We start from the raw sequence: 21,609 nt of genomic DNA, 5'->3' as shown, positions 1-21,609 counted from the left end.
GAGTTCTTAACCTCAGTCTCCTCATCTGCAAAATGCCAGAAAAATACCATGAGCAACAAACTGTGTTTGGCCCATGCCAGCTACTGGATAAAGATGACTAAATGTAACTATTAGCATCATGATCACCAGAGGCCAGTTATGGTCCTCACTGTTAGTGATACAAATGCACGTGTAAGAAATTCCTGGACTACACAACGCCATGTTCAGAGAGCCCTAACTATCCAAGAAAAGCCACGACAGATGCAGGATTGGAAGGCTGTCCCAGGGTCATCTCATCCTAGCAGCCACCTGATGCCTGGATCTTGATACTTTATCCGTCCAAGTCAGGTATCAGTCAGTGGATCCTAAGGGCATCCCAGAGACAAATCAAACAAGTAACCGCCACTGGGCGGGGAGGAAGCCAGCGTGGGGACAGCCTGGCTGCCACCAAACCAAGCCCAGCAACAGCAGGCAGCCGGCTGGGGAAAGTCAGCAGCTGCCGTTGGCCTGGTGTCCTGGCTGCCAGAGAGTGATGAATGGATCAGGGGAAGAAAAAAGCCAACAAAGGTGTCCCTAATCTTGATGCAGCTTCATTTTTTTTTTTTTTTTCTGGCCGACCATTGAACGAGAACTTAAGCCTCGGTCCTTTTTCTTTGGCAGACATTTGAAACGGAAAGATCCCATTTCTCTCCAATGGTGAGATGTCATGGGTAGAAGCACTGAAGAGGCAATGGGGGTGGAGGTAGCCCACTGCACTTGTCCTTTTCTTCCCTCCTCCCTGCTCTCTCTACTCCACTCCCTCTCCCCTGTCTAGCATCTTTACAGAATGTTCCACGTTCCCCCCACACAACAACAGTGAACTCCCCCCTTTATTTTGGCAGGAGCTTTTCTGCTCAGGAGCCGGAGGCTTAATGGCCCGCTGGTGAAGGTTAAATAACAAAACGCCACTGTATCCAGTTTCTGAGTGTTCTCTTCTTTTATCTCACTCTGAAACAGGGATTCAGGGCTGCCGAGAAGCTTGTCAGTAGCAGTAACTAGAGCCTCTACCTGTTCCACCTAAAGGTGTGTGGCCCACTGGCCTCTCCGTGCTGGGAGAGGCACGGCATGCATTTTTCACCCAGACTCAGCCCCGATCCAGCCCTCAGCCCTGTCCAAGTGGAAGTACTAGGAGATGCTACCCAGGCCATTTCTCCAAGAGGAGTGGGTTTCTCTTATCCAGGGTCCCTCGCTGAGCCAGGGGCAGATCCCCATAGCCTGGAGGCAGACGTGGCTGGAGACACTCAGCACAGACAGACAGCTGACTGCAGTGAAGTTGGCACCCCCTGCAAATGCTGCCAAAACCTGACCAAGGCTTCCTGCATCCAGAGAGTTCTGCAGCAGCACGCCGGCCACCTTCCAACTCCCACTTATTCTAGCCTCGTCTCTCCTTATGTGCACCTGAGCTTGGCGTTCCAACCTTCCCAGTAACCAAGGCAACCTGATTCGCTTCTCTTCAAAAGGGCAGTGTTGCACAGCTCCCAGGGATCCCAGGGGAGTGGGGAATCAGGTCAGTTTGGCGAGGCCAAAAGCGGGAGGGGTGGTGACAGGGAGGCACTGCCTTGGCTACTAAGTCCCTGGCCTTTGGGAGCATTTACCCGAGAGACTTGGGAACGACTTTGAACTCTCTCCACACACCGCATCCTTCAGAGTTTCTCTGCCTCCTTCTCTGTTCTTTCCCTCCCTCCCTCCCAGAGCTCTGGTTAGCTGGCTGCTCCGGGAAGGTAGACTTTGTGCCCGATAGTCTCCTAAGCTGCCATGTGGATCTCACTGGCTTCTCTGATTAAGCCTCCTTGGCAACATCTTTCCCGGAGATCCACAGCAGGCTCGCCTCATTTTAGGAGTAAATGGTAACTTTCCAGCCCAGCTTGTCAACAGGGCATCTGGAGCCCTGAAATGGCAATAGCTAGTTCGAGTGTGGATTCAGAAGTCCAACCAGCTGGGCCCCAATCCTGGGTGCATCACCTACTGGTGGTGACCTTGAGCAAATATAAATTCTTAACCTTTCTAAATTGCTGTTTCCTTATCTGAGGATGGAGAAAATAACAGTACTTACCTTATATGGTTGGCAAAAGGATTAAATGAGATCATAATATAAAACACTTGGTGCACAGCACAGACTACATATTAGGAGACTTAGCATTTATTATTATTTTATTCATTTGTGGGTTCCAATGCCTCTTACTTCTTCCTGTTAGCTAGACTAGTGCTTTTTAACTTTATTTCTTTCTTAATGAATGACGTAAGATATTCTCGTGCATTGCAGACTCCCATGAAATGTGTAGATCATAAATTCAAGCCTTGGAAGGAGAAGAAAAGCCCTCTAATAATTGTAAAGGCTCAAGCTAAAGGTATTAGTGGATCATTAAAAGCAGAAGCATGGAGAATAGAGGCTTTGGGTAAATTCCCTGGCAGGCTGGTTATAATTCCCACTTAAGAAAGCTTGTCAGAATGTAAATTGGTGGAAAGTGACATTAGTCCAACAATAACCTTAAATCTATTTAAATTGATTATAAAAACAGTAATGCACTTGCAATTGCTGGTACTTTAACTGGTCAACATATAACACTTTCTTATGACACGACTCAGAAATGATTGCAGTGCTATGAAAGAAACTTGCTAGTCTGCATAGTCAAAAAGGATTACAAAGAATAAACCACAAGCATAAAATATTCTCAAATTATTACCATGGATGAGAAGAAACTGGGTCTGATTTTTAGGGAAGAGTTTACATAAAAGAAAGAAGAAATGAGACCTCTACTAGAGACTCAAGGTTGACATTTGCTGTGTGACCTTGGGCAAGTCACCAGTCTCTGAGTCTGTTTCATCAGTGAAATGAGAGGGCTGGATTACATGACCAGAAAGGTCCATCCCAGCTGCAAACTGCTACAGAGCTGGATGGAGACTCAGTCTCCATTTGACTTAAGTATTTCCTAAGTACTTCCTAGTAAAAGCCAAAAGGTTTGGCATTCCCAAGTGTCTCCTGTATGTTAGGTTCTGTGCTAGCTGCCCTACGTGATTTAACTTATTTCATGCTCATAATGGCCCTTGACAGCTTATGCGCATCACCCCATCCTAGAGAAGACAAAATCAAGGCTCAGAGAGAATATGTAACTTGCCAAGGTCACTCAGGCAGCCAGATGCCAGGATTCAAAGACTCAACCTCTTTCCATTTTCTACACCACTCGCTGGATAACCATGGCCTGGCCACACCAGAATGGCAGCAGGTAACTGAAATCATGCCTGTGCTGGCTCCATTCCCCAAGGCCAAATTCCTTAAGGCAGCGGAGCAGAGGTCTTAATTCAGCAACGGAGGCCAGGCAGCTGAGCGGTTAGAAATTTGGGTTCTGGAGTCGGCATGCCTGGCATTCCCATCTCAGCTCCTCAGAGGCTGAGTGGCTTTCCCCAAACTTAGCCCCCCTGAGGCTCGGGTTTCTCAGGCAGATAACCTATTCCCAGGATTGTTAGGGGGATTAAAAGAAGTTATCCGTGTAAAGCTCTCAGCAGACTACCTGAATATAGTAAATGCTCAATCATTATGTCCCACCTAGCTAAACAGGAGGGCATACAAGTAGTGATGAGCAGCTTTGTTTTTTGGTTTTTTTTGCGGTACGCGGGCCTCTCACTGTTGTGGCCTCCCCCGTTGCGGAGCACAGGCTCCGGACGCGCAGGCTCAGCGGTCATGGCTCACGGGCCCAGCCGCTCCGCGGCATGTGGGATCTTCCCGGACCGGGGCACGAACCAGTGTCCGCTGCATTGGCAGGCGGACTCTCAACCACTGCGCCACTAGGGAAGCCCCAGATGAGCAGTTTTTAAGTTAATCTCTGGCAGGGGTTATGAACCCGGGGTCTACAAACGCCCTGAAATTATGTGCCAAAAGCCGTGTTCATGCTTTTCTTCAGGAAACATCCTTAACCTTTGTCAGATTCTTATAAGGGTCTGTGACCAGAAGGAGATTAAGATCTTTTGCCTGCTGTAGACCCAACGTCTTACACTATGAATCATTCCTGAATTAACAGCGTTGGCAAAAATTCCTCCTCAAATCATGAGAGAAGTTGCTGGGTTCCCTCAACGTGGCCTCCCAGACACGTGGGCCTCTAGCACTGATCACACAGCCCCAGAAACTGTGCCCACAGAGCTCCCAGGTGGTTCCTAGAAGAAGGTCAGAAGACAAACCCCCCAGTGAGCAGGAATTAGGCTTCAGGAACCTTCCCCGGCAGGGCCAGTTCCAACAATCCATTCTTCCATTCTTCCTCGGAGAACAATCAGTGTGTTTGTTGTTGCATACCTCTAAGTTAAATATACCCGGAATGCTGGCTCTTTGCTGGAAGCTCCCAGAAGCACCCGGGGTTACTCTGCTAAAGACACGCTGCTCCACGGCCCAATCTGCAGCACCTGATTCCCCACAGACCTGTCACCTTCTCAGACCAGCCTTGCCTCGGGAGGAGCCCGTGGTGCCGTTGGAGCCTTTGGCCCAGTAGGCAGGGCCCAAGCTGCCCACTGGCCCCTCTCCGGTTGTTGGGACAACCGTCCTCAGGAATTTCGGCCTCCCCGTCTTCCCCTGGGTGAGAAGGGGAGAGAGCTGGCAACCCCCCGGTGAAACGGGAAGCTGAAAACTGGATTCCCTACCCCCAGCAGCCTCCAAGCCGGACAGCACACAAAACAGCTCAGGCCCAGAGAGAGGAACGTGCCAGGACATTCTTCAGGGTTGGTAACCCAAGACGCTATTCTGTTCTCTGCGGCTAAGAAATCACTTTTCTGACTGAAGGACCATTTGACTTACTTCTTTTAAATTCAGGGGAATGGACAGGTGTATCTCCTTGATTCGGATAAGGAAAAAAACCAAGACAAACGGGTGCGCATGCACGCACGCACACACACACACACACACACACACACACACACACACACACACTCAAGGAGCAGAATCTTTTTTTTTTTTTTTTTTTGATATTTTGTTTCATAGCATTAACCAGCTGCAGGGATGTAACTGCCTTGGCAGAATTTCTCTCCCCTAACCTCACCACCCCAAAGAAGCCTGGCGCTTTTCAGCCTCGTTAAATGTTCTCCTCCTCCTCCTCTCAGCCCCCTCACCCTCCTGCCTGCCGCCCCCCTCCCAATTCTGCCATGGAGTCAGGAGGGAGAAGGTGAGATCAAGCCCGAATCAGTGAAATCCTATCTGAGAACCGGCAGGGGGCTTAGAGACATCTCATCAACCTTCTTCTCTCACCGAAGGAGCACACTTGCACCTCAGAGAGGTCAAGCGATTTGCCTGAGGCCACACGGGTAGGACGAGAAGGCAAAACTCCCTTCTGGGGTGTGCAGGAGGGAATTCCAGGGAGTCAGAAGTGGATACCCTCTGCTCAGCTCTTTCCCCAAACTTTCAAAGTTGGCTCACCACAACAGTGAGCTCAGAACCCCTCAGCGCCCCAAGCTCAGGGGCCCTACCCCGGGCCGGTGCAGGTGGGATGACCAGGAGATATCAATACAAAGATGCAGCATTCAAACCAGTGGCCTACAAGGCGGAGAGAGTCAGCAGCTCCATGAAGTGCCAATATGTTTTTAATGCCTGCCAATCTGCCTAAAAACACAGGCTGCACAGCCCTGTTGCTGGAGCCGTGGACAGGCCCCAGGAGTGAACTCAAATATAATGGCACTGTGGTTTTCCCCCTCCACTGTATTTTTAAAGGTTCCCTAGTATTGGGGGCAAATAGATATTACTAGTTTCCCCTTTATGAAAGTGGCTAAAAAAATTCAAATTGGGTTGATTTAAAGTCAAATATTAAGTAAGCAATAACACAGGTGGATATACCAAAAAACGTGGTCCACATAATACTAAAATTTGGGAAATTATGCTCTAGTCAAGTCAGTATCCCACAGAAGCTATACTGCTTGCCCCTTTCCAAGGGTAAAAAATGACTGTTGTTTAAGAAGCTTTCTACAGCTGTGTTATCCTCTCAGCAGCCCAGAGAAGTTCCTAGATGCATGACCTGGGATGAGTTAGCAGTGTCCTCGACATTAAACTGCTAACAGCACACTGGACTGGGTAGCTGCTGGGACCTAAAATACAGGAGGACACAGAAACTTGAACTTGTGCCTGTATTAGGAGAGGACAAGGGACTGTCCAGTTCACCAACACAGCAACAGAGTCCCTGGGGCAACTGACCCTGAGGGGGGCATGGGGAAGGAAAGTGAGTAGGACCACAAGAGTGGAGGTTAGAACTTCAGAGCCGGTAAAAAACTCGGCATAAGGCAGAGGGGTGGAAAGATCAAAACACAAGCAAATCGCACCTCCAGGCCTCAAAGTTTGTCTCACGTTTGAAAGTGGGAGTTGGGCCTTGATCTTCTATGTCCCTTCCAACTTTGAAGAGCTCCACTGTTGGGCTTCTCTGGTGGCGCAATGGTTAAGAATCCGCCTGCCAATACAGGGGACACGGGTTCGAGCCCTGGTCGGAGAAGATCCTACATGCCACGGAGCCACTAAGCCTGTGGGCCACAACTACTGAGCCTGCGCTCTAGAGCTCACGAGCCACAAGTACTGAGCCCACGCACCACAACTACTGAAGCCCGCGCGCCTAGAGCCCATGCTCCGCAACAAGAGAAGCCACTGCGATGAGAAGCCCACACGCACCGCAACGAAGAGTAGCCCCCGCTCGCGCCAACTAGAGAAAGCCCGCGCGCAGCAACAAATACCCAACGCAGCCAAAAATTTAAAAAAAAAAAAAAAAGAGTTCCACTATTACTCCTTCCCTTCCAAGCAAATCATTTGTCTGACAAATAGGGTAACTGAGGCTCAGAGGTAAAAGCAGCTTGCCTACGGGACGCTCTCCGGCGTTAAAAATTTCTCTTCCGGATTAAATTGATGAGACATTCAGCATGGTACTGAACGTAGAGGAGGCACCCAGTAAATGTTGAATGAATGAACCAAAGTGCTCACAGAAACCACGAGGAATCTCAGCTCACATTTTCTTTCTGCTTTTTCTCAACCTTCACCTCGCTATACACCCCATCCTGGACTTCTGGAACCTCCATCCCAACCCCACAGGATGAAGGGTCCAAACAATTCACCTGCATTGCTTTACAGGCACCTGACACCCAAGGTCACAGCGACCAGGTGAAAATTCCGCATTCCTGAGGCACTCTGACCACAGAGGTGACAGCAAAGCACAACAAAGCGGTCCCAGAGGGTGGTCCTCCCCTCCCCCCAGGATATTCATGGGGAGGGGGTGCGTGTGTGCAAAGAAATGCCAAGCGGTCAAAACCAGGAGAAAGTCTGGAAGCTAAGAGTCACACACTCCACCTGCCTCAGCAAAAACAAATCCGGTGCTCCAGCCGGCCTGGTGCCCACCAAGGTCAGGACGCGCTGGTGCAGGGCTGAGAAGCCGCGGTCCCCAGAGGAAGGGAGGGAGGAGAAAGAGGGATGGACAGGGCTTTGCGGAGGCCGCTCACCTCCATCTACATCCTAACAGCTTCCAAGTTGCCGTGAGATTCCTGGAGAACCGGTCTCCCCGATCAGACCTCCCCCGCTCCTTCCTTTCCTTCCCTCTCTCGGCCTCCAGGCCCCCAGACTGCTCCCGTGCTCCTCTCAGAGCCGCGGAGACACCTGTCAAAAACCACACTCCAGGCTGCCTTCCCCTGCACGCACGCAGGGTCCTTCCTCCAGCGGTCTCCCACTGAGTCCTGGGTGCCTGCCACCCGCTCCAAACCAGATGCTTCCCCATCCCCCCTCCTCCCCCACCCCGTGCTGGGGAAAGCCTTCCCGGGAAGCCCCAGCATCGCTCGGCTAGGTTGCTCCCCCAGCCCCCGCCCGACCCAACTAAGGGGAAGCGGGGGGCGGGGGGCGGGGCTAGAGCTTAAGGTCAAAACTCCGGGCAGGTGCCGGCTGGGGCCTGAGTCCTCATCAGAGGAAGGCGGTGGTGGCAGCCTGGGCCAACTCACTTGGCCGTCCCCTCCTCCCGGCAGCCCACCCGGGCGGGAGCGGCGGTCCAGAAGGGGATGAAGGTGGAGCGTGTGGGGTGCGGGAAACCGAAGAGGCTCGCCGAGCTCCTCGGCATCCCCTGCACAATCCCGGCTGGTGGCCCGTGGGGCAGGAGGGGGCCTCTCGGGGTCCTACCTGTCCCGCGGGTCGATCCAGCTGGTAGTGCGGCTCGTGTGGTCTATGTAGTAGACCTTGCCGTCGAAGTCGTGCGCCTCCTCCCAGCCGTCCGGCAGGGGCAGCTCCGGCCGGGGCATCTTCCCGAGCGCGGCCCGCGCTCCCCCATGCAGCTCCCGGCCGCCGCGGGGGCCCCCGGCTCAACGGCTCCGGCCGGCTCTTTTCGGCTCGGGCGGCCGCCGAGGCACCATGATCTGGGGAGTGGCGCCCGCGGACTGGGGGCCCTAGTGAGGGCCGGCCGGGGTGGCGGCGCTGTCCATGCGGCCCTGCGGCCCCGGCCCGGCGCCGCCCTCTCCTCCCGCCGCCGGCCCTCTCACGCTGCCATGTGCGTCCGCAGCGGCGCGGTGCGGGCCCGGGTGCGCGCCCCGCCGGCGTGGCAGAGCGAGCCGAGCGCAACTGCCGCCTGCCTTCCTCCGCGGCGCGCGGCGCCCTGCAGCTTCCACGCCGCCGCCCGCCGCCCGCCGCCGCCTCTTCCTCCCCCCAGCCGGGTGCTGTCCCTCCTCTCAGCTCCGCGGTTCAACGATAGCTCGGCTTGCGACTTCTGCCTCCGCCAGGTGCGGCTCGGGCGGTGCAGGTAACCGCGCTGCCCCGGAAACGGGAGGCGGAGCACCGGGCGCCAGGGTTCCCGCGTCCCCTCCCCGCGCCCAGCGCAGCGAGGGCGGGTCCTAGGGCCCGAGACGCGCCCCCTCGTGGGACAGTCCCAACCGCCGGCTGCTCCTGCCGGAGGAATGGGAGCCCGCTCCTTACCTGGGTCTCTGACCCAGACTGGCGCCCCAGGAGGCTAGAGCAAGACCCGCTCTCCCTCTGCTTCCCAACGCTCCTGGCTCTCTCCACCCCGAGGGTCCAGGCTCTTGCACAGGTGGCACCAAATCTTACAACTCCCCGCTTCTCTCATGTAGAATCAGGAGTCAGGCAAGAAGTGGTTAAATGGAAACATTCTTGCAAATAGGGGAACATAAGTTTTCCAGGATCTCTGATCCCTTCCCCCAACACACACACCATCTGTCTCCCTCTTATTCTATTCTTCTCCCCACGTTGCTTCACCCATCCCCCCACCCCTCGTATTTGCAAATGTAGCTGGCTTTTCCCGGGACCGTAAAATTAGAAGTGCTATCAATCTACCCCACCCGCCTCGACCCCGGAGGACTTCCAGGCGGTGTCAGGGAAGCACTCTGTAAAAGTAATAGTAATGACATTGTTGTTGTTCATTAAATTGATTACTTAACCTGTCCCAGGCAGCTTCACCTGCGTTCTCCTCTGCGATACTATTTGATATGTTATAGCTTTGGGGGAAAGGGGTTACGAAAAAGAAGAAAGCAAGCAAAGCAAAATTCCATGTTGAAAAAAAAAATGAGAAGAAAAATTTAAAATCAGTATTGCTTGAGAAATTAAAAATTTGTAATTACTTAATTAAAGTTGAGTTAAGGATCAACTGGCTGTCTATGTCTTCTGACTGTGTCTTTAACCATTTTTTGCCCTGGATGTATAGCGGGGAGCTGAACTGGAGGAATGAAGCCCAGTGTGGTGTATCCTTTTGTCTGAGCCCCACAGTCTCCCAGAGGAGCCAGCATTCTGTGTTGTATGGGCCAGGGTGTGCTGAGCAAAGGGGAGAGTCCCATGTTTGTGGTCTCATCTTCTTTTGATAGAGAAGGCCCACCATGGCAGCTCCTCACCTCCAAATGCCTTCTGCAAAGCCAGTTACTTCTTAAGGCCAGACTCATGGGCTCGGTATTTGGCCTTACCCTCCCTCCCTCATTCCACAGATGCCATACACAAAAGTCCAGAAATGTGGGCCTCAGACTGGCCTCAGAATACCTAGAAGTGGGAGTTCCCCCTCCTTTTATGGGGAGATTCCCAGAGCCCTCTACACTGCCTCTGCTTGGGCCTCAACTTCGCTATGTATAAAATCCTCACATTAGTGCTGAGGGCAATAGCTCAAAATTAAAGTCAACGTGGTGCTAGGTGCCTCACACGCAGAATCTCATGTAAGTGTCACAACACCACTCTGGAATAAGGAATACTACTTATTATACCCATTTCACTGATGAGAAAACTGAGGCTGCAAGATGCTATATTGTTGACCAGGGATACAGAGCTAATAAGTGAACCTAGGTCTGACTTCAGTACTCATGCTCTCCACCATTCATCTATTCTTTCTCTCTTTCTTTTTTAGTTACTCTGCAACTCCTGGACCTACCCATGGTCTGGATCTGGAATATCATGGATGCTTGTGAATGCTTGTCCCTTTTGATGCTTGCTTCATAGTTATTTGGCTGAGAAGCAAAAGTTCTGGAACCAGTCTGTGTGGGTCTTAAACCCTCCCTATTTTCTAGCTGTGTGACCTTGAGTAACGTGCTTAACTGAAGTCCCAGTTTTAGGTCTGAAAGTCACCATAATAATATAGACTCTGTAGGGCTTGTCGTAAGGGCTACAGATGAGAAGTGTAGAGGGCTTGGCACTCCACAGTAAGCTGTCACCTCAGGGGCCTCCTTGTGGTACATTTGGAGCACCATGTACACCCCTGTGAAACTGATGAAGTATTTTCTGTTCCAAACACAAGCCCATGTCCTTTCCCCGCCTGAGAAGTGTGTGTGGTTGTGACAATCTTCCTCATTGCTGCTTTCATTTTTTGGTCTTGTTTTGCAACCATGCCTTCCCACTGGCTGATGTTGGTTGTGAAGGGAAAACCCCTTTTAGACCACCAAATCCAACGTTCTTTTTAGCCCAGGTGCCCAAGCCCTGGCATTTCCACATGACTTGTTCCTGCACATCTTTAGACCTGGGCTGGGAAGCAGGGAATTGAGACCAGAGCAGGAATCAACTCCTTAAAGCCTTGCTCTGTCCACCTTACCTCCACCCCTCACCTCCCCAAGGCAGAAGAATCCTGGGTTATCTCCCAGAAGCTGCAAGCAGGGTGAGGTAATGAAACAGATGACTGCCTGCCCCATGTGACGGTGGGTGAATCATCCCTAGGCATTCTTCGAGGCTGAGGACCAACGTGAAAGGGATTAAAGGTAAAACCGGCTCAGCCATGGGATAGGGCAAATGGGACATTATTCTACAGGTGAATGAACGGCAGGAATCTGACAAGAAGCCCAGCCTCTCCCGGCCTTCCTCCTGGGGCTGCATCTGGCTGCTCTGGAGGTGAGTTGGGCCCAAGCAGAAGTAACCACAGGACAAGCATTTCTTCGTTTGCTTTCACAACCGTGTCGCCCACCTGAACCTGAAAACAGGTTGTCTTGTTTTTTAAAAGACACCCACTGAAATCCTTTCCCCCACCGCAGCAGCAAAGGAGAACACACACGTGTCTCAGAGAATCAGGGAGGCAGGGTAACATATTTCATGAAGATGGTAAGGAGGAGAAATTAGCTTTTAAAAAAAAAGAAAGAAACAGATATGCCAGCAGTACTTTCCTGTTAGCGTCGACATTCTTCAAGGAAATGGAGGCTGTGGAAACCTCTGCGGAGATACTTCTTCCGACTCCATGACTGTTCCTCCCTACATCATGCTTTGCCTCCCACGCATCCTGGAGGATGCACAGTTACGTTTATGTGACTGAGCCGATAATGTCCCCTTTCTTTAGTTGTGCATTATGTGTGGTTCATAATTCGGCCCGTGAGCTATTTTCTTTTTTTTTAATAATTTATTTATTTTATTTTATTTATTTATTTTGGCTGTGTTGGGCCTTCGTTGCTGCGCACAGGCTTTCTCTAGTTGCGACGAGCGGGGGCTGCTCTTCCTTGCAATGAGCGGGCTTCTCATTGCGGTGGCTTCTCTTGTTGAGGAGCACGGGCTCTAGGCGCACGGGCTTTAGTAGTTGTGGCGCACGGGCTTCAGTAGTTGTGGCACGCGAGCTCAGTAGTTGTGGTGCACGGGCTTAGTTACTCCGCGGCATGTGGGGTCTTCCCGGATCAGGGCTCGAATCCGTGTCCCCTGCATTGGCGGGCGGATTCTTAACCCCTGTGCCACCAGGGAAGCCCCCGTGAACTATTTTCTTTCAATGATGGGAAACCATGTCCTAAGCCAGGGAAAATTAGGGTGCAGAAAACCTTGGTGATATGAGAGCTGAGACAGAAGACGTGGCTTCTTATTTATCTCTGAGTCCTCAGTGTTTAATACAGAGCTTGAAAATACATCGAAATAAGTCTAGCACAGTCAACTCATTTTACAAATCGATGGAGTTCCTATGAATAAGACTCATTGCCCTGGTTCTCATTGGTCCCATTTTACAGATGTGTAAACTGAGACTCAAGAGGCGAAGTGACTTTTCTATAGTGACATGGTAAATAATAGAGCCAAGAGTCCAACTCAGCTCCTCCCAACTGGTTTTTTGCTCCTGAATTCATGGCAGTGTAGGATCTAGAATGCCAATGAAGAAGGAACTTCAGGTTATAAACAGTCTGGGTGGAAGGGGGTGGAGGAGCAGCCAGGAGTACTAGTCTTGAACTCCTGCTTTCAGTCAGATTGCATATTTTTTGGAGTGGTTGCAGGTGGGAGAGGGCATGCTGAGGCCATAGCTGAGTTTACAATGAAAGGGTAGAGTTGAGGTGTGGGCTCTGAATTCCAAGCTGAAGATAGACCAACCTGGTTCTCAACCTCCACCAATGCTGTCAACAAGACCCACCTGGGGCTTAGATAGCAGGGGATTTAACAGGCTGAGCTGTCTCTGTGGAAGGAGGGACACTTTTCTCCCTATGCTGCCTTTTTCTTGCTGGTCCATTCATTAACTGAACTGGATTTCTTCGGGACAGGAGGTTACCCTGGGACTGGCAGGAGAGGTTTCCACTCTCCCATCCAAGAGGCCTCTGTGTACTGGGGGCTGGGAGCTGTTGTGTCTTTCACCAACGACGAAATGAATTATGCACTGAAGGAGGAGGTAAAGATGAAATCTCAGTTTTGAGAGTCCGGGTGTGGAGGAGAAAGAAAGGGTGTGAACAGAGGGAGGGAGTTCCTGCAAAGCACTGCTTTCCTCCAACATCTACCCCAACCGCAGAAGCGTAGCCCTGGTGGGAAGCAGGGGAGTGGGTGCAAGCACAGTAACCAGTGGGCTGGCTGAAAGAAGCCTCTCTTGGGTACTTATAGAGCTTGCATCTCCATGGTACCCAGGCACTGAAATTAAACTCCAGCCCAACTGCTTAGAGACTGGTGGAATGAAATGCTCTTTACCTGTCCTCTGCTCACGGTTTGATGCCTCATTGTCAGAATTTTAGATGAGCAAACTGAGTGAGTTTTATAAGATGCTATCAAGAAGGGTGTAGGTTTGGGGCTAAAACCCAGATAACTTGCCTTATCATGGGGGCTGGGTAGAGTAGTGGAAAATACACGGGCAGAAAAAAAAAAAACCCGTGTGTGAAATTGGGCTCTCCATCATGGTTGCTGTGTGACTTTGGGTATGAGACAGTACCTTTTTGAGCCTCAGTTTTCTCATCTGTGAAATGAGAGGACAATACCCACCTCACTGTCAACTTGTGACAACTAAACGAGGTGATGTACGTAAAGTGCTAGCTCAGCCCCTGAAACACAGGGGTTCTTTTAAAGGTGGTCCCTTACCTCCTTAGCTCTTCACTCATTTATTCAACAAGACTCTTGTCTGTCAACTGTACCAGACAATGGGTCAAGCCCTCGGGACACAGGGTTGTTTCTGGTCTCAGGGCAAGGACAGTTTAGTAGGGGAGATATACAGTCAACAAATAAATAAATATTTGCATGTTGGGATTGATAAGAAGAAGAAAACAGCATGCTATGACAAAATATCTTAGCATGGGGACTGGCCCAGAGGAGAAGACCCTTCTGAGAAACTGACATTTAAGCAGAAACCTGAAGTAGCCAGCAATGTAAACAGGCAAAGAATGGGCATTCAAGGCTAAGGGAGCAGCAGGTAGAAAGGACCCAAAGATTTGGTGTGTTCAACACATCAAAAGGACTCTGTTTCCATTCCACTGTAAACTGTAGGAGGTTGTTTTTACGGAGGGATCCAAGCTAAGCCGTGGTGCCCTAAAATCTGGCAAGGTTCTCTGACCCCAATCACATGGTTTCCTGCACTGTCATTGACACCCTGATCTGGGCTAAACAGAGTTCCTGTTCCCCAGCCCCTGTTCCTCAGCTGCAGAAGCCTCTAAATGTCCAAGACAGCCTAGTAAAGTTTGGATACTTTACTTACTCTATCTTTAGTTCTCAGAAGGTGTTATGTGTCTCGATGTGGATTTGAGGGGGTTTATCTTCTTTGGCATTTACTTAGCTTCTTAAATCTGTTGTCTGATGATTCCTGTCAAAGTTGGGAAGTTTTCAGCCATTATTTCTGAGTCCTTTTTCAGTCTACCCTCTTTCTCCTCTCCTCCTGGGACTCTCATCTTTAGTTACAGTCCTTCAGGTCCCTGGGGCTCTTGTTAAGTTTTTAATTTTTTAGTCTATGTTCTCTCTGTTGTTCAGATTCGCTCATTTCTACTGTTCTATCTTCTAGCTCACAGTTCTTTCCTCTGTCCCTCCCATTCTGCTCTTGAACCCATCCACTGAGCTTTTCATTTCAGTTGTTATGTTTTGTTTTTAGTTCAGATGTTTCCATTTGGTTCTCCTTTATGTCATTGATTTCTTTGCTAAGATTTTCTGTTTCCATGCTGAGGCTTTCTGTTTCTCCATTTTTGTCAAGTGTGTTGATAAACGCTCATTGAAGCATTTTTATCACGGCTGTTCTGAAATCTTTGTTAGATAATTCTAAATCTCTTCTTTTGTTGTTGGGAGGGCATCTATTGACTATCTTTTTTCACTCGGTTTGAGATCTTCCTGGTTCTTGGTATGATGAATGATTTTTGACTGAAACCAGGACATTTTTATATGTTCCGAAACTCTGGATCTTAAGTAAACCAGTTTTAGCTGGTTTGCTCTGATACCATTCCAGCAGGGGAATGGGGCAGGGGGCATACCTCATTATTGCCAGGTGGAGGTGAAAGTCCAAGTACCCACTTGGCCTTGTTGACACCTGGTTGGGGCGGGGGAAGCAGTCCACACTGCTCACTGGCCTTCTCTGACACCATTCCAGAGGAGTGTTGGGGCACCTCATCACAGCCTCTTTTTTTTTTTTTTTTTGGCCTCACCCCACGGCATGTGAGATCTTAGATCTCCAACCAGGGATGGAACCTGTGCCCCCTGCAGTGGAAGCGTGGAGTCTTAACCACTGGACCACCAGGGAAGTCCCTCATCACAGTCTCTTGAGGGTGGAAGTTTAGGGTCCCTACTTGGCCTTTGCCTGTGTAGGTGAAAGTGTGGCCACAGTTTTTTTTCCATGTATTTAGCTAGAGTAGGGTGGTTATTGTCTAAAAGTTTTTATTTGCTAGTCTACCCCTTTGCTAGGTCTTGGCTAGAGAGAGCAGGCTTTTCTTGTTTTTTCTTTTTTTTGCAGTACGTGGGCCTCTCACTGTTGCGGCCTCTCCCGTTGCGGAGCACAGGCCCCGGACGCGCAGGCTCAGCGGCCATGGCTCAAGGGCCCAGCCGCTCCACAGCATGTGGGATCCTCCCGGACCGGGGCATGAACCCGTGTCCCTTGCATCAGCAGGCGGACTCTCAAGCACTGTGCCGCCAGGGAAGCCCTCTTCCTTTTTTTTTTGACCTGAGCCCTAGACCAGACCCTTTTGTCTGATTCTTGTCATTTTAATGGGTGTCTTAACCGATTTCATGACTGGTACTCTCACTAATCTTTACCCCTCCAGTATACCTCCTCAGGTATACTTTCTAAAGCAAGTGTCCACAGGTACATTCCTCACGGTCAAACTAAAAAATACCCTGAAAGCAAATACATTTGGGAAATGTTGGCTTTAATAAAGTAAAGAGATTTCTTTACTGTGGGACTTCTCAGAGCTCTCAGTGTACCTACATCTGTGGTGAGTAGCCAAGAAAAAAATATAGAATACAGAATTGCCCAAACTTATTTGACTAAAATATCTTTTTTCTTCCTGAGGCATCTCTGGAATACAATGTTTCTAAAGCAGGGGATGGGAAGCTTTTTCTGTAAAGAACCAGACAATAAATACTTTGGTTTTGCAGGCCATATGATCAGTCTCTGTCAAAATGACTCACCTCCTCGGTTGTAGCTAAAAGCAGCCCTGGACAATCTGTAAACAAATGGTGTGGCTGTGTGCCAATACAACTTTATTTCCAAAATAGGCCACTGGCCCTCAGGTTTTAATTTGCCCATCCCTGTTTTAAAATATTTTAATTACAGAGACTTGGGTCTCATCCTAGATTCTCACTTTTCTTTACTCCCTGTGTACATTCTGTCTACAAAAGCCTTGGATCCTATCTCCAAAATACGTGTCTGTTATCATCTCACACCAGTCAGAATGGCCATCATTAAAAACTCTACAAATAATAAATGCTGGAGAAGGTGTGGAGAAAAGGGAACCCTCCTACACTGTTGGTGGATATGTAAATTGGAAAACAGTGTGGAGGTTCCTTAAAAAACTAAAAATAGAACTACCATATGCTCCACCAATCCTACTCCTGGGCATATATCTGGAGAAAACTCTAATCTGAAAAGATACATGCACCCCAATGTTCATAGCAACACTATCTATAATAGCCAAGACATGGAAACAACCTAAGTGTCCATTGACAGAGGAATGGATAAAGAAGATATGGTACATATAGACAATGGACTATTACTTAGCCATAAAAAGAATGAAATAATGCTATTCACAGCAACATGGATGGACCTAGAGATGATCATATTTAAAAAAAAATTTATTGGAGTATAGTTAATTTACAATGTTGTGTTCGTTTCAGGTGTACAGCAAATTGAATCAGTTATACATACACATTTATCCACTCTTTTTTGGATTCTTTCCCCATATTGGCCATTACAGAGTATTGAATAGAGTTCCCTGTGCTGTATATACAGTAGGTGCTTATTAGTTATCTATTTTATATATAGTAATGTGTATATGTCAATCCCAAACTCCCAATTTACTCCCCCACTTACTCCTTGGTAATCGTAAGTTTGTTTTCTACGTCTGTAATAGAGATGATCATATTTAGTGAAGTAAGTCAGACAGAGAGAGACAAAGGTCACATCACTTATATGTGGAATCTAAAAGAATGATACAGATGAACTTATTTACAGAACAGAAATAGACTCACAGACATAGAAAACGAACTTATGGTTGCCAAAGTGGAAGTGGGGGAGGGATAAATTAGGAGTATGGGATTAACATATACACACGACTATATATAACATAGATAATCTCTGTGATAACCTATATGGGAAAAGAATCTACAAAAATGAATATGTGTATATGTATGACTGAATCACTTTACTGTACACCTGAAACAAACACAATATTGTAAATCAACTACACTCCAGTAAAATTTTTAAAAAAAGACAACCAAGAAGGATTTAAAAAAAGACAATCAACAAGGACCTACTGTATACACAGGGAACTATATTCAATATTTTGTAATAACCTATAATGGAAAGGAATCTGTAAAAGAATATATGTATGTATAACTGAATCACTTTGCTGTACACTTGAAACTAGCACACCATTGTAAATTAACTATACTTCCATTTTAAAAAAGTTTGAAAAAATACAAAATCTGTCTGTTCCCCTCTCTCCATCTCCACTTCCACCGTCTTAGCTGCGACCACTCCTCACCTGCATTATCAGCTTCCCAACTGCGTTTCCTCTGCCCCGTTGCCCCATCATGCTAGACAGTGGGCCAGGACATCTGGGAGTGTTCCGGCCCTCAATAGCGCTTCACTGGTCTTAGGATAAAGTCCAGCACCTCACCATGTATTGTAAGGACCAGTTTACGGGGACCCTCGCATCCCCCCCAACCCCCAGAGCCTCAATTGCTTGCCTTCTCCCCTCACACCACACAATTGAGCTTGTGTATGTGACTTGCCCTGGGTCACCTCTTCTCACCTCTGGGCATTCACACAGCCTATTTCTCCTGTTAAGGATACCCCTCTTCTGTCTTCAGCTGGTGAATTCTCCTTCTTCAGCTTGTAGCTTAGATGGGACCTCTTCTCCACCGTCCAAGGTTGAGTTACATGTCCCTCCATCTATTATATCCTTTAGGAATCCAGCCTCATCATTTGATTTCCCTATTTCTCTCTCTTTCTCTCTTTCTCATTGTTGTTTTTCCCCTCCCCAACTAGACCATAAACCCTGTGAGAGCAGGATGTTTTTTTGTTTTTTAATATTTATTTATTTGGCTGCACTGGGTCTTAGTTGCAGCATGCAGGATCTTTAGTTGTGCATGCGGGATCTAGTTCTCTGGCCAGGGATCGAACCTGGGCCCCCTGCATTGGGAGCACGGAGCCCTAACCACTGGACCACCAGGGAAGTCCCGAGCGCCGCCGGGTTGTTTTTCATCTTTCCCACCTTTCCCACCTTTCCCACATTTCCAGTACCCAGAACAGGCCCCGCCCAGATGGACCTGGATTTGCATTAGAGAACATGGGCTAAACCCTGATCAGGGGCCTAAGATTCCCTGACACCACCTTGTAACCACTTTTCCTGCTTGTAGGGAGCAGATGGCATTAAACTGTTGGAATAATTAGGAGTCCATATGCCCCTCTAAGAAATAATTTGCCCATCTGTGGTGAGGAATGAGAATTATGCAGCATCCAAGTGCCCTTATGGAAGGATTTGTCTTTTTATTTTGAATCTGAAGTTTCTTTCTCAAAAGTCTTTGAGAGCTCTATCTCTTTCTTTACATCTATCAAAACATTAGGAAGAAGCCAAATGCAGTGCATGATCCATGAGTATATCCTGGATTGCTTTAAAAAAAAAGCAAGCCACAAAGAACATTCCTGAGACACTCGGGTAAAAGGGAATACGGAATGCATTTTAGACAATATTATCATGTTGGTGTTAACTATCACAGGAGTGATGGTGGTATTGTAGTTATTGCAGGAGAATAATCCTTGTTCTCAGGAGATAGAAACTGAAACGTTTAGGGGTGAAGTGTCACGATGTCTACAACTTACTTCAAATGGTTCAGGAACCATTTGAGCATTTCGGAGGGAGGGAGGGAGGGAAAGAGGGAGGGAGGGAGGGAGGGATGAAGAGAATGCAAATGTGGCAATATTGTTGAAAATCAGTAAATAATCTTTTTAAAAAAGGAACTGTATTTTATGTTTTATTCAACTCTCATCTCTGAGATGAGATGGCATGGAATACACCTCGATAAATGTTAGCTAAACTGCAGCAGCAACAACTACTAGGCTGTCTAACAGTGTGCACTGAATTGCTTTACATGATCTGTTAAATTCCTCTCTATGAACTTCTGATATTAGGATTTGAGTGGCTTTATAACTAAAAAGCCCAGCAAACATCCATCTCTCCCCTAGTGAGCCGAATGGCCTGGACTCTAGATAGATCTCACATAGCTTAACATTTTTATTGTAAAAGTCTTTATAAAGGAAAACAAGCTAAGGTAGGGGAGAAACTTGCCCACCATACTCCAAATAAGGGAAAAGAAATCTGGGTTTGGGTGTGACCATGGGTGGCCATGTCTGAGCTGACCCAGATTAAGAAAGATGAAGACACTCTTTGGCTCATCTTCCGGGACAGCTCCCTGGATGTCCCTTTAAGAGCTCGGCTGCCAGTGGACTGCGGCCCCTCTGATGTCCACCCCCGCCCCAACTCAATAACTGAAGTTGCCTGGGAGGCTGAAGACTTGCACCTGCATGAAATTAACAGGGATTCACGGGCATTTCCTGGCCTCAGTCTCCTGGTATCGTATGTTTTCATTTCCTGGTGATCAAACATAAGGTCCAGCCCGGGAAGCCCTCACATTTGGCAGCTCTTAAGGCGGTGGGACGGGCCTTCAGAGATTGGCCAGCCCTCCGACATGGGCCAGGGACCAGAGGATGGCATGAGAGCAGGCACAGGATGGGTTTGCCCTACGCACAGCCTCCAAGGGGGCTCACCTCGTAAACACGGGCTTCTCTGGGGGACAGCAGTGATAATAGTATCGATAGTGGCTGTGGATTGAGCACGTACCCTGTACCAGGTATCGAGCTGGCACATCCCACATCCAGCTTCAAAATGTAAGTAACTCTGGGAATTCAGACCCAGGCCTGCCTGACATTAAATTCCAGGCTGCAGAGTAGCTGGTGTAACATAACCACCCCTCACCCCTGGGAATACAGAAGATTCTACCAGCACCTGAGATCTCGCGTCTGAGTGCTTGGTAAAGTTCTAGATTAATCTAAACAGTGAATAGTATGACTGTTACTGTAAGGGCACAAGGACTCAGAAGCCCTCCCCTCCACAGGTGTTCATCCTCAGCTCAGCTCCAGCACCGCTGAAGAGGAGCTCATTTCCAATCAGCAAGTTAACAAGTAACGTGGTTGCCCCTCAGTAGGGGCAAGGTTCACCCGTGGGCTACCAGTGAGTGCCTGGATTGGGCAGGAGAATTATGGAGGAAGGTGGGGGGCAAGTTCTGCCTCTGCTTGGAACCAACAGCATGGACGAGGTCCACTGCCTGCAGTTTGTCCAACAGAGCCCTCTCGTCGGCAGGGAGGCCAGGAACTCCCTTCATCCAGGTGCTGGAGAAGCTCTCCATCTGTGCAGCATCCTCTTGAGAAGAGTCAGCCGGGGCTCCCATCATGAAGGGAGCTTCTGAGCCAGCAAGACGGCAAACAGTAAGTGCAGTGAGTCTTTGGGGGAATGAATGAATGGGCTTATGCAGGAGCGAGTGACATGTGCCAGAGGGTAGGATTTACCTGTGACCAGGAGCTGATCCCAGAGCCTGATTCTTCAGCTTCACCTCTTGCACTAAAGTTGAGCTGGGCTGAGTTCTTCCCATCTGCACCCAAGAACCAGGACCTGGAATGTGGGCTGTGTGTTTGGGGCAGTGTGCGTTTTGTGCCTGGATGTAGAGAGGGCATGTGTTCCTGCACGCTTAGGTCTCTGTGTAGTCAGCAGGGCAGGTGGCTATTCCCACAGAGGTCCTGGGTGCTGCTAAACTCAACAAGCAGGTGGCTTTCTTTTGTCTCCCCTCCCCTTGCCGTGTCCTTCAACAGGGATGCCAGCCTGGAAAACAAATAGCAGCTCACACATGTATACACACACAGACACACACACACACACACACAAACATACACATGCACACTCCATCATGCTTCTCCCCCTACTTCCCCCCTTCCCCAGCAAAACACACGGTGAGGCACCTCTTCCGAGGAATCACCTGCGTTGGCTCTGCAGGTCCCAGGCATTTCCACAGCCACGCACATGCCCCCACTGCAGAGAACCACATGGGACCGGACAGTAGTTCTCCTGGGCAGTGGTCTATTTACAGGGAGATGGGTAGGGGGTGTCTTAGGTTGAGTTCCCTGGGAAAAAGATTCTGGGCTGGAGATTTGAGTGCAGGATGTTTCTTAGTGTGTCAGGAACAGCACCCAGGAGGGAGTGAGGGATGCAGGATTGGGCAGTGGGGGA

General features: G+C 49.1%; 1 protein-coding gene across 1 annotated transcript in view; it reads right to left on the bottom strand.

Annotated features, from left to right (window-relative positions):
* The window catches only part of WWC1 (WW and C2 domain containing 1), a gene marked incomplete at its 5' end in the record, with an annotated part of 147,181 nt that extends 138,934 nt beyond the window's left edge, over nt 1-8,247 (bottom strand). Inside the window, one exon of the mRNA XM_079702010.1 lies at nt 8,129-8,247. Within this exon, the coding sequence (XP_079558136.1) occupies nt 8,129-8,247 (119 nt within the window). The remainder of the gene's footprint in view (nt 1-8,128) is intronic.
* Nucleotides 8,248-21,609: the final 13,362 nt, after the last annotated feature.

This window comes from Hyperoodon ampullatus, assembly GCF_949752795.1.
Source record: "Hyperoodon ampullatus genome assembly, chromosome: 4".
NCBI lineage: Eukaryota > Metazoa > Chordata > Mammalia > Artiodactyla > Ziphiidae > Hyperoodon > Hyperoodon ampullatus.
The sequence above is the reverse complement of the archived record's forward strand: the minus strand, read 5'-3'. Positions and strand labels throughout refer to the sequence as shown.